This window comes from Pantherophis guttatus, chromosome 5, assembly GCF_059756535.1.
Source record: "Pantherophis guttatus breed Tessera chromosome 5, ASM5975653v1, whole genome shotgun sequence".
Classification (NCBI taxonomy): domain Eukaryota; kingdom Metazoa; phylum Chordata; class Lepidosauria; order Squamata; family Colubridae; genus Pantherophis; species Pantherophis guttatus.
The window spans coordinates 94526921-94540947 of record NC_142067.1 but is presented as its reverse complement, the minus strand read 5'-3'; the positions used below and the strand labels follow the sequence as shown (position 1 = coordinate 94540947).

General features: G+C 41.0%; 1 protein-coding gene across 22 annotated transcripts in view; it reads left to right on the top strand.

Moving 5' to 3' along the window:
• The window catches only part of INPP4A (inositol polyphosphate-4-phosphatase type I A), a 111792-nt gene that overhangs the window by 82066 nt on the left and 15699 nt on the right, over positions 1–14027 (top strand). For all 22 annotated transcript variants that reach the window (XM_087871478.1, XM_087871469.1, XM_087871477.1 and 19 more), the window contains 4 exons: positions 8889–8921; positions 9454–9626; positions 11194–11317; positions 12627–12753. In XM_087871478.1, coding sequence (XP_087727604.1) covers positions 8889–8921; positions 9454–9626; positions 11194–11317; positions 12627–12753 — 457 coding nt within the window. The remainder of the gene's footprint in view (positions 1–8888; positions 8922–9453; positions 9627–11193; positions 11318–12626; positions 12754–14027) is intronic.

Here is a 14027-nt window from a genome sequence, read left to right as displayed (position 1 = left end):
TTGCGCAAAGCATTAATGATGGCCCCCGCCGTAGTGGAGCGCATGGGTATTACCTCCACCCACTTAGAATATGCATCCACCAGTACCAGGAATGACTGGCCCTGTAGTGGGCCAGCCAGGTCTATGTGCAACCGTGACCAGGGGGCCCCAGGAGCTTCCCACGCCCCCGGCAAGTCCTTGGCCGGCAACGGCAGGTTAACCTGACACTGAGTGCAGGTGGAGACCCACTCCGAGATGTCCCGATCCATCAACGGCCACCACATGTAACATCGGCCCAAAGCCTTCATATGCACCACCCCCGGGTGACCCCTATGCAATTGTTTTAACAATGAATGGCGAAGTGGCGGCGGAATAACCACCCGGTGGCCCCATAGGAGGCAACCAGCTTGGGTGGACAGTTCGAGGCGTCGCGTGGCATATGGTTGAAATTCTGGAGCGAACGGTCCCTGAGGCCAACCCCTGGCCATCGAGTCCATCACTTTTGACAGGGTAGCGTCCTTTGCAGAGAATCGTGCGACGTCCGATGCGGTGACCAACGGGGAAGTCGGTCAGCAAGAAAACAGAAGAGACTGGAACTGGGTCCGCCAGGAGGTCCGGAACGGGGCAGCGGCTCAACGCGTCCGCGTGAGCCAAATCCTTGCCCGGATGGTGCACTAGTTTATAGGAGTAAGCAGCTAAAAAAACAGAGTAACGAGTCATTCGGGGAGACAGAATTTGGGGGGCTTGGCGATCACCAGCCAATATACCTAACAACGGTTTGTGATCAGTATATAAAACAAAAGGGCGGCCGTACAGGTAATGGTGGAATCGTTTGACCCCGGCCACCAGGGCGAGAGCCTCTTTATCCAGTTGCGAGTAATTACGCTCTGCAGGAGCCAAGGTTTTAGAAAAGTAAGCAACTGGGAGCTCGCGGCCCGAGGGCAAGACATGGCTTAACACCGCCCCCACCCCATACGGAGAAGCATCACAAGCCAAGGTCACGGGAAGGTGGGCGGAAAATTGCGTTAGAACGGAATTGGAGATTAGGAGGCGTTTCACGGCCAGGAAAGCAGTCTCCTCCCTGGCACCCCAACGCCAAGTCACAGTCCGGTGCAATAAACGGTGTAAGGGTTCGGCCACCGATGCTTTATGTGGAATAAAAACTGAATAAAAATTAAGTAACCCCAGGAAGGATTGAAGGTCAGCCTTACATTTGGGGGTTGGCGCATCCATAATGGCAGCGGTCTTTGCAGCCGTCGGATGAATCCCCGAACCATCGACTTGGAACCCTAGGAATTCTACCTGGCGTACAGCAACTTGACATTTATCTCTTTTGACCTTGAGTCCCGCAGCGTCAAACTTCCGAAGGACTTGCCTCAACCGGTCCATCAACTGTGATGTCGAGGTGGCTGCGACGAGGACGTCGTCGAAATAAGGAATGACCCCGGGGATTCCCTGAAGCATACGTTCCATCATGCTCTGGAAAATCCCCGGGGCGACACTAACCCCAAACTGCAGCCGGCGACATCTGAACGCCCCCCGGTGGGTCACAATTGTCTGCGCATCAGCAGTCTGATCGTCCACCTGTAATTGCTGATACGCTTGGGCCAGGTCCAGTTTTGCAAAGACTAACCCCTGGCCCAAGGAGTGCAGCAGATGTTGCACTATAGGTACAGGATAAGCATGACCCAGGAGGGCCTTATTTAGTGTTGCCCGATAGTCAGCACAAATGCGGATTGATCCATCCGCTTTAACAGGTGTGACAATAGGCGTCTCCCAATTGGCAAATTCAACAGGTTCTAACACACCCTGAGAGATTAATTTATCCAGTTCAGTGTCCACTCTCTCCCTCAAGGCAAAAGGAACCCTGCGAGGTTTCAGGCGGCGAGGGGGCACGCTAGGATCTAGGCTAAATGAAACTGGGGGCCCCTTATAACAGCCCAGGCTGCCATCGAACACCGCTGGGAATTCTTGAATTAGTGAATCCAATTCAGATGAGCGGATTGCATTTATCCCCTGAATTGTAAAACCCAGAGCCTGGAACCAATTCAACCCCAATAAACTGGGTAGTGGGGCTTCCACGACCACTAATGGCAAGCGGCCAGAAAAGGACTTAAATTGTATCCTGAATTGTCCACACCCCAAAATGGCAATGGGTTTGCCCTGATAGTCCCGGAGTTGTAGAGGACAGGGGTTCAGGCGGCGTTTAGACATGTGTGGTGCTATCCGCTTAAGCGTGCTCCAGGATACAATGGAATTGGCCGAACCAGTGTCCACCTCCATCAGACACGGACGGCCTTCAATGGAGACAGACACGTCAATTTTCGGCCGGCCGGCAGCGCGAGGGGCGGGATACACCCCATTTACCCCTCCAGGCTCACGTCCCCAACCAGTGTTTGTCCTCTGGCCCCCCTCCCTTCTTCGAGGCCCCCTGGAAGGCCCTTGTGGGGGGGTTGTCTTTTTCTTCAACTTCTGAGAGCGGCATACACGAGCAATATGTCCTTGGCGCCCACACCTGTGACATGTAGCATCCTTGAAACGGCAAGTTGCTCTCATATGACTGCCCCCACAACTTCGGCAGTCTCCTATAGCTTGTCTAGCCTGTCTCATAGGTCGCTGAGACTCCTTGATGCGATCCACGTCACTATCCTCTGCCAGACAGTCCTCATCGCTATACTCCGTTTCGTTATAATGAACTGGCTCATTGTTACTTTTGCTGCAACTCTGCCCCCGGGGCAAATCTGCTAGCGACAGGGTGGCCAGTTCTGCAGCGCAGGCTTCATCTATGGCTTCTTGGAACGAGAGCTTTGATTTGGCTATTAAACGTCGTTTGAGGTTCTCGTCACGCACCCCGCTCACTAATCTATCCAGGAGGTAATCATCTAAATCGACGAACTGGCAATGCCGCGCCGCTTTGCGTAATGCTGCAATATACTGACTTATTGACTCACCCTCCGCTTGGTCCCTGTGATAAAAATGCTGGCGGCACGCTATTCGGGACGGTGCGGGGGCGTAATGCTTTTTCAACTTAGATATAAAGTCCTCCCAAGTCCCCTCATGAACAGAACGCGGGGCCATGAGATTCATTGCAGTCTCAAACATCTCTGACCCGCATAGACTCAAGAAGTATGCTCGTTTCCTTTCACTTGATAACTCACGGTAGTTATTGGCAATCAGGAAACACTCAAAACGCGTTATGAACGCTTCCCAAGACTCCGTGGCTGCATTGAAGGGAGCAAAGCTCTGAGGCGACGCCATTTCTTCCCCTCAGTGCTTTCGATCCGCTACAGCTGTGCCGGTCGGCGAGAATTTTTTTTCTTTATTTTTAGTCACGGGAACCCTTATAACCCAGTCCAGCAGGTTCCTACCGTGATCCCATCCTCGTCGCCACTATTTCATCCTAAGAGACCGGCTGACAGGAGGGAGTCTGGATCCAATTCATAACCTTTATTTAACCATAACAATACAATAGAACCAACACATCCCGCGCTAAACAGCTCCTTTTATATCGCCGAGCTGTCAACTAACAACCAATGAAATCCTAGGCTGCGAATGACCAATCAGAACACCCGGCAACTAGCCTCAATATATAACTTTTTTCATTCTCCCCACCCTAGAACACTTCTGCCTGCAACACATGTGTTTTAGGTGCCTGTAGAACTCAAAATATGCAGGGTCTGTATGTATACCAAGATGAAATAAATATTTTGTTCATTGAATGGTTTGTCCACAGAATGTCTTGGCCATCCATCATAAAAATTACAGTAACATGAAAACATTTAAAAATTTGGTTGCAGTAATTCTACAGATCTCCATAGAGTCCAAACAAATTCATAGTGGGAAAAGTAATTCTTTCCAATTATAGTAACTTCAGGCCTGTTATAGGCCAAAATTATTGTCTTAAAGTGGGCGTGGAAAGCAAATTGCAAGCCCTAAAGGTATTTCAGATACCTGTAGGTATTTGCCCTTTTTGGACATGTAAAGGATATGAGTGTGGCTCTTCTCACATTTGAAAGAGGAATATTTTTGCAATCCACAGGGCAGGATTTATATGTTAGTGTTGTGACTCTAATCTCACTCAAGACTCATTCTAGAGTGAAAACTACCATCTAAGCAGGGGTGAGATTCTACCGGTTTGGACCAGTTCGGGCGAACCGGTAGCTCTGACAATCAGCTGGTAGTGAACCACTTCGCCCCGATGATCAGATGGACCCATCTGCCTGCCCGCGCTATTTTCCTATCTTTATCTTCTCAGCTGATTTACGCGGCAGAGCAGATTGCCGCACCTCAGCTGTGTTTCTCCTCCGAAGAAACACGAAAGTGAAGATTTCTTCAAACTGTGCATGTGCGTGAAGCACGCAAAGCGCGTGATCACCAAATTGGTTGTTAAACAGGGAGGATCCCATCACTGTATCTAAACATTTCTTTAATTAATTTGATTCTTTAAGTGAGCCTTCCTTGAGATGTGCAGACAAACCTGTAATTCCTCTATCAAACATGGCTCTTGGATCTATTTGCTGGGTGTTATGGGACTTGAAATTTAAGATAACTAGAGGGCACCACTTTGGGAAAGACTATTTTAGGCCAATACTATGTGTAGCAGTTCCAGATATAGGTGGTATGCAAATACAGATCATTGTATTTGAATGTTTAGGAATCCCTGATCAAAGATATTGATCAGGAATTCCCAGACTTTGAAAATGTTTTGAAAATCGATGGGAGGATCTCCAAATACAACACATGCAAAGAGACTTAAGAATATTGCTGAGCTACAAGAGTACTACAAGGGAGAAAAGGAAAAATCCAAAGAGAAACAAATGCACATAAAATTTATACTTAAATTTGCAGAAATATGCCATTTCTAATTTTGTACAGGGTAGGTAGAGTCTGTATCAACTTTTGCTTACTTAGAGATTCTCTGAAACATACAGTTTGCTCAGAGGTATTTAACCTTTTGCATACAAACCTATCTGGGAAACCTGATTAAATAATACAGTATTTAAAACACAGTTAAAGATTGATCAATTAATAGCACTGACATGTTCGTTACAAAAACACTAGTATTATTCTAATCTAAAGCGGTGATCATCTGCAAATCTACTTCCCTAATTGTCATGTTCTATAAGTAGTGCAGAGTATGTTCATACTGGAATATGAATAATACATAACGTTATATATAAATGTTTCAGAATGTAGAGTAAGAATGTATTGTATTCCATGTGCTTGCTTGACATTTCAAAATAATTTTTACAACACCTATAGTCTTATATTGTCTCTTCATTATGTTTCCTTACAACAGTTTTTTATGTTTGTGATTTCACAATAAATTATTATTTAAAATAGTAAAATCACATTATTATCTGAAATAACTGAGATGCCTCTTTTAATTTATTAATATAGAACAGTACATGTATGGTTTATTCAGAATTCTAGTTACTACTTTAAATTTATATATGTTAAGCACTAGCAAAGTGGAAGAATGACTAATGTATTATGTATGGAATAGTGTATTAATGTGCAAATAGCTATTATAGTAAAATTTTAATACACATTCTGATTTTATTGTGAAAGTGTGCAAAATATAGGCATAATCCGATGACATCAGATTAATAAAGGCAATTTATAAGACGAATCTCATATATTAGATAGGTAATGAGGAAAATAATCCCCCCAACTAGAGCAATATCATATATACAGTATTAGGTCATGGAATATATTTACATCAAATATTTCCTGATACTGTCTTGTTTGATAACCATTGAAATAATGGATTGATACAGTCAGTGTCACATTTATACTGATGTGTATTTTCCCTCCCAGTAAGTATTTTAATCTATAATCAATGCATACTAAAATATTAGAGTAACATCACATTCTAAGCCAGGAGATTTTTAACTTGATTATTTACACAGCTGAAGTCATGGTAGGCAGTATTTATTTTTAAAAACACACCAGTGAGAAGATTAGGAAGAGAATGCATAGTCACGTTTTAAACCCTTTAGGATTTTTTAAAGAGTGTGGCATTGCATAGGGGTGTAATGCTTATAATATGACATTGTAAAAATCAGCATGACAGCAGAATCATTAGAACAATAAACATTTTCTAAGTTTTTAGTGTTGCCTATTATTAGAATACTGTTTCTATTCTAGTTGCAGGTATGCTATAAAATTACAAAATTAAATTCAGCGGTTGGAACTAGACATAAACTAATATAGCTTTGTTCCTCTCTCTCTAACAATATTTTCCAATGCTAAATGTATAATGCAATATCACTTGTGGAATGTTTTCCTGCTCTTCCTGCAAGTGACAGCCGAATCTTTATGCAATCACTTCATTAAAAACCAAACAAAAAATCTTCTCTTATGACAGAAGATAAGATGCTGACCTTAATGTTTTTCCATCATATAAAGTTCCAGCCTGAATTTCTTGCACTTATCCTCACCTCCATTCTCCATCCATAGAACAACCCTAAGGAACTTGTCATATAATATGAAGATATCTAGCTGTCTGTCTATCTGTCATGATATAGATAGAATAATGAAATGGTTAAAGTGCTGGAGTAGGAGTAGGGAAGCCCAGGTCCTATCCTCCTTAGGCACAGAAGCTGGCTAGGCCAGTCACTCAGCCCTGGACTCAGAAGTTAAAAAATATTTATTTACCAACCTGTACTGGACCAGCATGGTAGATTGGGATCCATTACCATCTACTTCCATGGATTGATTCTGGTGGATTATTATCACTTAAACATTAGGCTTTTATTTTCTTGGTGTAAACTAAATTCAGACCTTTGGAATCATAGTTCAAGGGAAGAAGAGACAGGGAAGTATATACTGAATTTTTCTGAGTATAAGACGCACCTTTTTCCCCCAAAAAAGAGGGTGAAAATCTGGGTGCGTCTTATACTCCGAATGTAGCCCTGACCAGCTTCTCAAATGGAGGTTTCAGAGGCTGAAAAAAGCATCAGAAAAGAAGCTTAAGAACAGAAGTTTCCAAACAGAGCTTCAGAGGCTTTTTTTCTGAAGCTGTTTCGGAGGCTTACAGAGGCAAGAAAAAAAGTTTTTTCTGAAACACAGTTTCAGAAGTTTCAGAGGCAGAAAAAAAAAAGTAAAAAAAAGCAAGGCACAGAGCTCACAACCAAGGAACCTGTTGCTAAAATTCACCTCTGGGAACAGGTGATTGGGGGGTATTCTCCTGCCAATCAGCTTTTTTCTTATTTTCCTCCCCAAAAACTAAGGTGTGTCTTATACTCCGAAAATACTGTAATGGTCAAGTAAATTCTGCTGGACTTAAGTTCTTCTGTTATTTGTGACAGAGTTGTTTACTGTTATTGTTGTTAGTCGCGAAGTCGTTCCCCACTCATCGTGACCCCATGGACAACGTTTCCCCAAGCTTTCCTATCCTCTACCATCCCCTGGAGTCCATTTAAGGTCGTGCCGACTACTTCAGTGACTCCATCCAGCCACTTCATTCTCTGATTCATCCCCTTCTTCTTTTGCCCTCACCCAGCATTAGGCTCTTCTCCAGTGAGTCCTTCCTTCTCTTTAGGTGGCCAAAGTATTTGAGTTTCATCTCCAGGATCTGGCCTTCTAAAGAGCAGTCAGGGTTGATCTCCTCTAGGATTGACCAGTTTGATCGCCTTGCACTCCAAGGGACCACATACTAAACTTATAAAAAGTTAGAAGTTTTAAAGAAGTTTTAAAAGCAGGTAGGGAAGAAAATGGAATAATAGTATTTTTTATGAATGCACGTTAAGCACAGATTCTAGTTCGTCTGCAGCAAACCAACAGATTTCCCTTTTCACCAGCCTCCTGCCAGCTCTTTAAGTTGCTGGTGTATACTTCTAATCCATCAATAAACTTGGTGTAGTGAGTTTAAATATTATTTAAAAAATTAAAGAACAGACAATAAAATCAATTAAACTATTAATAAATGTTCATAAATGTGTTTCTTGCTGAAAGTTGTAAACAATTTTTTAACATTGGAGAAGAGTGTAAAACATACATAAAAGCTGGAAAAAATGATGTGATGGGTTGCCAGTTGTACTGTTCAATAGAGCCTGAATGAAGGCTATTTGAAATGAAATTGAATTTGTCATTAAATTAACATTTCCAAGAAAGTTTGCTTTTAATCTTTTTTTTCTGGTGAATTTTCTTCACAAACACACCATATTTATTCTTTACATTTTTAACTGTACACATTAAATGTTTCAGGTGCACACCTTTAAAATGTCTTTGTGTATATTTGGGTTATTTGGTACACCCCAAATAGTTGATATTCTGCTATTCTATTTAGTAGCTTCTAATGCAAGCCATGAAGCTGATGGCTCAAACTCTGTAGGCTGTAGTAGATAAGGCCCAAAATGATACACCTGTATTTTTCCCAGTTTCTAGGTGCTTCCGTGAATTGGTAGCACAGGGATTTTGGTCCTCCTACCAGCAGGTGTAGTGTGTTTTAAGCAGAAAAGAGGATCTTGAAAGAGGCTACAGCAGGAAGAAGCAACCATGTGTTTTCTTTCATTGCAAGAAATTTATAGGAAGCTGCATGTCAATAATGAATGAGCTTATTCAAACAGTGGACAAGACTAGAAGCAACATGAGTTGAGTCACCTATTTGCTGTTTTTCTCACAACCCATTTTTTTCCTCTCTGTGCTAATTCTCTCCTTCTCCTTCTTGCCTTTCCCTACAGAGCAGTTGTGCTATATTGTTCTTACTTGGATTTTTTGCAGAAGGCTTTTGAAAAAAGTTTCAGGACATGTGCATCCCTACAACCATAGATGGCCCACTCCTATATAAATTGATACCCCTCCCCAAATATTTGAGACTGCTTGTGCTAAGCATTTCAGTTGCTTATCTTTAAAATGTGTTGCTGCCCCTTAATCATGCATGTTACACCTCCATTTTTATGCAGATTGCAGTCCTACTCCTGAAGAATCCAACCCAGGTATGTATATTTTCCCCCTCCATTCATCGTATTTGTACTTGAAAAACTCAGGGGGGGGGAGGGGGACAGGGAATGACTGTCTTAATTTAACATCTTTTGCTGATTGTACATTTTCTACTACATTGACTTTTGAGTGGGGGGAGGGAGAGAGAGAGAGAGAGAGAGAGAGAGAGAGAGAGAGAGAGACTATCCCTCTTTCTCACAAAATAAACTATGGATAATAGTATCTTGAGTTGATGATCACTCAATCTAAATTATATCTATCTATCTATCTATCTATCTATCTATCTATCTATCTATCTATCTATCTATCTATCTATCTATCTATCTACCTACCTACCTACCTACCTACCTACCTATCTATCTACCTATCTATCTATGATGTTTGAATGCAACTGATAGATCATGACTGAGACTGAGATATGTGCAGTCTTGGGATTCTTAGATGCCTTCAGGCGATATTAAATTGTACTTAAAACCAAAATACATAAACATACAGAAGTGCCTTGCTCTTCTCTTTTCTGACCTGTAGGTGAATGGAGTGAGGCTCTTTATCCTCTGCTAACAACGCTCACGGACTGTGTGGCCATGATGAGTGACACAGCAAAGAAAGCAATGGTCTTTCTTTTAATGCAGGACAGTGCCCCCACCATAGCTCTTTGCTTAAGCCTTCAGTACCGGAGGGATGTGGTCTTTTGCCAAACTGTAAGCAAGAACATGGAATCTATATTTTGGACTTTGGAATTTGTGCTTGGAGGATTAACAGTTTGAAAACAATGATTGTACTCAAAAGGGGAGAGTGATCATGTAGGGCACTTTAGCAATTTTGGAACCAGATAACATAGTCACAGATTTCTCCTCTGCGGTGATAAACTTTTGGAATATTTAGAGTGCCCGTGTGTCCTTTATTATAAAGGACAGAACTTTATAAAAAAGCTGTACTTTAGACTTATTTTTCAAAAACTCACTTTTGTCTTTATAGCAGTAGCACTTAGATTTATGTATTGCTCCATAGTGCTTTACAAGCATACTCTGAGTGGTTTACAATATCAGCATATTTGCCCCCAGCAACCTGGGTCTTCATTTTACCTACTTCAGAAGGATGGAAGGCTGAGTCAACCTTGAGCTGATCAAAATCAAATTCCAAGCTGTGGCCAGAGTTTGCCTGCAATACTGCATCTAACCACTATGCCATCTCTTATTTTGCTCATTTAACTTTTACTGTATTAATGGTACCACTTAATGCACAGACTTTCATATTCATGTGAAAAATATGGCAATTGAATTGTCTCTTTAAAATAAATGTATAGTGTTTAATTTGAGATGTTTTTATTAGAATACACATCTTTGTAAAATTTCTTTTGGTTTTGCTTCTGCGTTTTCCTTTGTAAAGCAAAGTTATAAAAATAAACATTTTTTATCTTTACAAACTTCTTTCATATTTGCCCCCTTTTCAGATTTCTCCTTTATTGTTTCCGAAAAAAATATGGCCATAGTAGGGATATCACATATTGGCCTGCTTTTGAAACTATTCTGAAGCCTTGGTGCAAGATGATTACACGCAGTATTAATTGGCACCAAATATATAGAATTAACCAGAAAATCTTAAAATAATGGCACTGAGTTCTAATCTGCTTCCAAGCAGAACTTGAAGTGATGGCATAGGCATATGGGAATTATATACCTAAAGGGCTGCTAAGTCATCTGGATTTTAATAAGTCCTCCAAGACTTTTTCTTGGGGGTTATCCTTTTAGAAAATGTGAATTTAGGATTCCAGCACTGAATGGTGACATCCTACCTATAGAATACGCTATTACTTCTTGATATCCATTTACCATTTTGGCAAAGTTGACCAAATGCTGAGAGTATTCAGTCAGTTTTCAGTAATAAGAAGTATTAGGTGGACAACCTTTTAAAAATCATTTACAGATCCATTAAAACATAATTTAATAAAATGATGCTGACTGCAAAGGTTGGATAAGTATTTGTGCTGAGTTTCAAATGGTTGCACAGGTGAATTGAATCTTCCACTTCTGAATCTCCCATAGCAGTTACTATGGGAGGCACTGATGGATGAACATAACAAAAAGTGCAATAAAACTGATAGTGTGAAAAACAATTGCAATTCTGTCTTCAGATTGCAGTGGAAGTCTAATGACCTTTATGATTCATCCATTCAGAAGCAATCTGCCATATTAGTATTGGCTGAGTAAACTTGAGAAACCTTGGCAAGTATCTTCAATTATTTTCTTTTTGTATTCTTTCATGCAGCTTACTGCCCTGATCTGTGGTTTCATTATCAAGCTGAGGAATTGCCTGCATGATAATGGATTCCTGAGGCAGCTGTATACCATTGGTCTGCTGGCCCAGTTTGAAAGCCTTTTAAGTACTTACGGTAAAGAACATTGCATGGGGAAAGCATGCAGAGTTATTAATTCCCTGAAGCGTTACGTTTAATGAAATATGTGTAGATAATGTAGGTCTTGTTATTCAAACACAAAAAGGCTCTAGGTAGGTTTAGAATCAAACCATGAAATACAATTAAATTTTAAATCAGTCAACAGAATCCAATGCAACTAAAAATCAAAGATGCTTGTGATGATTATGGACAGGGTCCAAATTCAGAAACTGTGTAATGAACTTGGTGTGTACTGATAAGTTCCTCAAGCAACAGAAGAGCAATTAGAGAAGAGTTGTTCAGCAGGACGAACAAATTTTTAACACTGGCTGCCTTTTTGAATGGAAAACTTTCTGTTGGAGTGTACCTAAATATTTGGATTTGTTGAAATTAATTTTATTTGGATTGTGTTATCTCAAACAATGGCAACTATTTTTAGCTGAAAGCCTTGGCAAAATTGAGACATTAAAGTTGAAATGTCAATCCAAACTTACAAGTTACTTTGGAAATTGGATTTATTTATTAATTTATAAATTTATATGCCACTGATCACGCTATCCAAAGTAATTTTTGATGGCTTAATTTCTGCTTATGGTGCTGGCACAAATTGCAAGTCTCTGCAAGTCTGCAGAGGAATGCCTCCATGTTAGCTATCACTGCACTGACATCTTTATCATGTTTATTTATTTATTAAATGTATATGCCACTCATCTCACTATTGGTGCAACTCAGAGCTCATATTAGTATGAGGATGTGATGTTGGACCCAGGAAACATGGCTAGTTCCTGTTACACTGTAGGAGTGTTATATTGCAATTAAAGTGTGAACAGCAGTCATAGCTCATCCTTATCTGGGTTCAGAAGCTAAGCAGTTCAAACTTGGTTAGTGCTTGGAGAGATACTTTAGGGCTGTGGCCCCCAAATTTTTGGCCATTAGAGACTGGTTCCGTGGAGACAGGTTTTTCTGCAGACCGGAGGGTGCATGGTTTTGTGTGCTGCCTGCAGTGTGCAGATGGGGCTTTGCTTGTTTGCGCGGTCTGGTTTTTGGCATGCCGTAGACTGATGTCGGTTCATGGACCAGGGTTTGGGGACCCCTGCTTTAGGGAATTTCAGAGATACAAGTTAACTAAGAAATTGAAAAGTAAATCCCAGACATTATCTCATGTTTTCAAGAAAACTAAACAAACTTATTCAGAATCACTGGGGCTTCAGCTTGCCTCAAAGACTACTTTATAATAGTTGGCAATAAATGTAAACATATATTTTGTAATCATATTAATATTGTCTTCATTTTTTTTTTCATTTAGGAGAAGAACTGGCTATGCTAGAAGATATGAGTGTGGGAATAATGGACTTGAGAAATGTAACGTTTAAAGTAACTCAGGCCACTTCTATGGCTTCTGCTGATATGCTGCCAGTCATTACAGGAAATAGGTAAAAAATTGGAGTAGGAATGGAGAAGAGAGGTTGGGGAAGGGAAAGAAAGGAGAAATGCTTTCCCTAATAAGGAACATTTTAGAACATGTTCTAATTAGTAGAGTGCTTAAAGCAATGTGTTACTCTTGTGCAACATGTAAACATAAATTGACCATCTGTTTTACTTAAGATAAAATGCAAGCCACGTTATCCTTTTTAAAATTATGAATGAAGCTCTTGGATAAGGATTTGTAGAAGGAATAAATAACAACTTTCATTTGTACTGTATGCAAGAAGATAACAAATGTGGTTTCTTCAGTATTCTGAGGAGGAAATGTAGTCTTCTCACATACATGCATACACAAACACACACACACATATACATACATATATTTGTGATAAAATATAGGCCTTCATTATTTAGTTGTTCCACATTTTAGCCCCCCATTCCAATGACAATAACAATTATCATTAAAACATACATAGTGTCACGATCTTTCACCATCTAATCTTTATATCTAGCTATGACTTTTAGTATATTATATAAAAATATGCATAATAATATTCTCCCTATTTCTTGTTTCTGCCTCTTTTCTAGTGTTCTGATCTAGGCTTCCTTAGAAAGTATAAAGCACAATCTTAGTCCTGGCAAAACCTCTTTTATTTACACGGCTGTGAATTATTGTCATTCACAGTCTGCAAGGCTTCACAAACAGTCTTTCAGGGGAATGTTTATAAACACGCACCTTATCTCCCCTGGAATGCTGCCAGAGAACTAATTGCCAAACACAGGGCAAGGCCAAACTTGGCACAGAGTCAAACAGAACTTTTCAAAGCTTGAACCGACCAGATGAACTAATTGCTTCCTGCAAAAGCTCACGTCCCGTTCGCTCCTCTTTTATGTCTTATGGAAGGGGCCAATCATTTCCAAGCCTTACTCCCAAATTGACTTAATTGTTCTTGTCTTCTGGCAGCTCTGCGCATGTGCACACTGGGAACAGGCTCCCACTGTTCTTCTGCCTCGCTTATGTCAGACACCGGAGACTCCGGAAACTCCGGAGGCAGCACATAACTATCAGATGGCCTTGGTCCCCTCTCTGCCTCCGATGCAGAACCCTCGTCCGAGCTTTCCCCAGGCCCCAGGACTGACCCAAGTTTCTCCCCAACCTCATCACTGTCCGACTCTGCTGCCAGCTTTGCTGGCCAATGGCAGGCCACAACATCTAGCTCCTAATAAAGCCAATCTTGTGTTACATAACATTTCCTTTATCCATCACCTCTTGCCCATTTTA